At 42.1% G+C, this 1,436-nt stretch overlaps 1 protein-coding gene across 1 annotated transcript in view; it reads right to left on the bottom strand.

Annotated features, from left to right (window-relative positions):
- Positions 1-747, bottom strand: part of TLX3 (T cell leukemia homeobox 3) — a 6,538-nt gene extending 5,791 nt beyond the window's left edge. Inside the window, exon 1 of the mRNA XM_063930547.1 lies at positions 260-747. Coding sequence (XP_063786617.1) covers positions 260-674 — 415 coding nt within the window. The 5' untranslated portion in view covers positions 675-747. The remainder of the gene's footprint in view (positions 1-259) is intronic.
- Between the last annotated feature and the right edge of the window lie 689 nt (positions 748-1,436).

The raw sequence follows: 1,436 nt of genomic DNA, 5'->3' as shown, positions 1-1,436 counted from the left end.
GACGTGTATTGTGCGTCTCTGTTCTGTGGTCATCTTATCCTCTTAGGTGCTGCGACTAAATTATATACGCACTGAATATTGCACTTTAAATAACATAAACCGTTATTACATGTTCTTTAGTTTGTTAGCAATATAATATATTCGTTAAATCTGCGATTTCCCTCTACACTATCATTGTTGCAGCTTTGTGGTTACACCTTTGCACAGCATATACGAGTTCCTAGTGTAACATCAGCATGAGTGTGCCTTTTTTCCTCACCTGAAAATCTTTCTTTCACGAACCTTCTGCTGCTCTCCATCCAGGGGAAGTTAAGGCTGCCAAGGCCGGGCACAGCTGGCATGGTTGGGATGGCACTGGAGATGGGAGGTGGGACTGCACCAGGGATAGGCCGATGGGCTGGCACCCTGATGACTCCAGCTGGAGCCAAGCTCAGATTCACACTGTAAGATCCTGATTCTTCAAAGGCTGCCCCGATGCCAGGGAAAGAGGCTGGCAGGGAGGAATAAGGGGCGCTCGACCGGCTGACTGGGCTGCCCAAGTAATTTGTGTTCTCTGAGCCCCTGGGAGCAGACTGAGAGGAGTTTTCCTGGTCAGAGTTATTTAGGATCTGATCAATTCCAAAGCTGATGGGTTCATGTTGGTGCTGGGTCTGGGTGCTGGTGGGCTGATCCATCCTCTGTCAGTAGAATAATTGGCTATAGCTGCTCTGGGTCCCCTTATTTAGTCCTCTCTTACAGTAGATCCATGTACGTCCGCCTGGATGTCAGACTGAAACTTTGCCAAGGCTGCTCCTGCCCCATAGGCTCTGTGTCATCACTTTGTAGCAAGCCTCCACTTTCTGCTACTCCTTTACTTCCCGCGGCTCTGATTGGCGGGGAGAATCAAGCCTTTGCCCTGCCATTGGCTGCTGGCTTTCATCAGCAGGTAATTCATTGAAATAGTAGCTTAGGGACTGTTCTAAGGTGACATCATTTTAACAAACGAACAATAGGTCAAATTTATTAGCTAGGATAATAGGTGGTGGGTATTTCAATAGCATGTTTAAGATGAAACAAAACGCCTTGTCGTTTATTTAGGCAAAACAATAGGATCGAAACGCTTTTCAGAAAACTAAATAGCATGAGGGTCACTATTAACAAAATCAAGGTTTACTTCGCATCCCAACTCTTCTTTGTGTATGAGGCAATAGCAATGGTGATTTTCATTTGATATGTTTGAAATTTAAATCATTGTCTAAATAAATGATTATTGATGCATTACGTTATTTGATTCTCTATAGGAGAACAGGCTTTCAGCATTGTCATTTTGTGTATCTGTAAAGAAGAAATACGTTTTATGATGAAAAAGCACAATATGTCATTATTATTATTATTATTACTATTATTATTATTATTATTATTATTATTATTATAGCAATATGCATTTGTATTTATCT

The sequence above is a fragment of the Pseudophryne corroboree genome, chromosome 6 (assembly GCF_028390025.1).
Source record: "Pseudophryne corroboree isolate aPseCor3 chromosome 6, aPseCor3.hap2, whole genome shotgun sequence".
Lineage (NCBI taxonomy): Eukaryota > Metazoa > Chordata > Amphibia > Anura > Myobatrachidae > Pseudophryne > Pseudophryne corroboree.
This window is presented reverse-complemented; position numbering and strand designations above follow the sequence as displayed.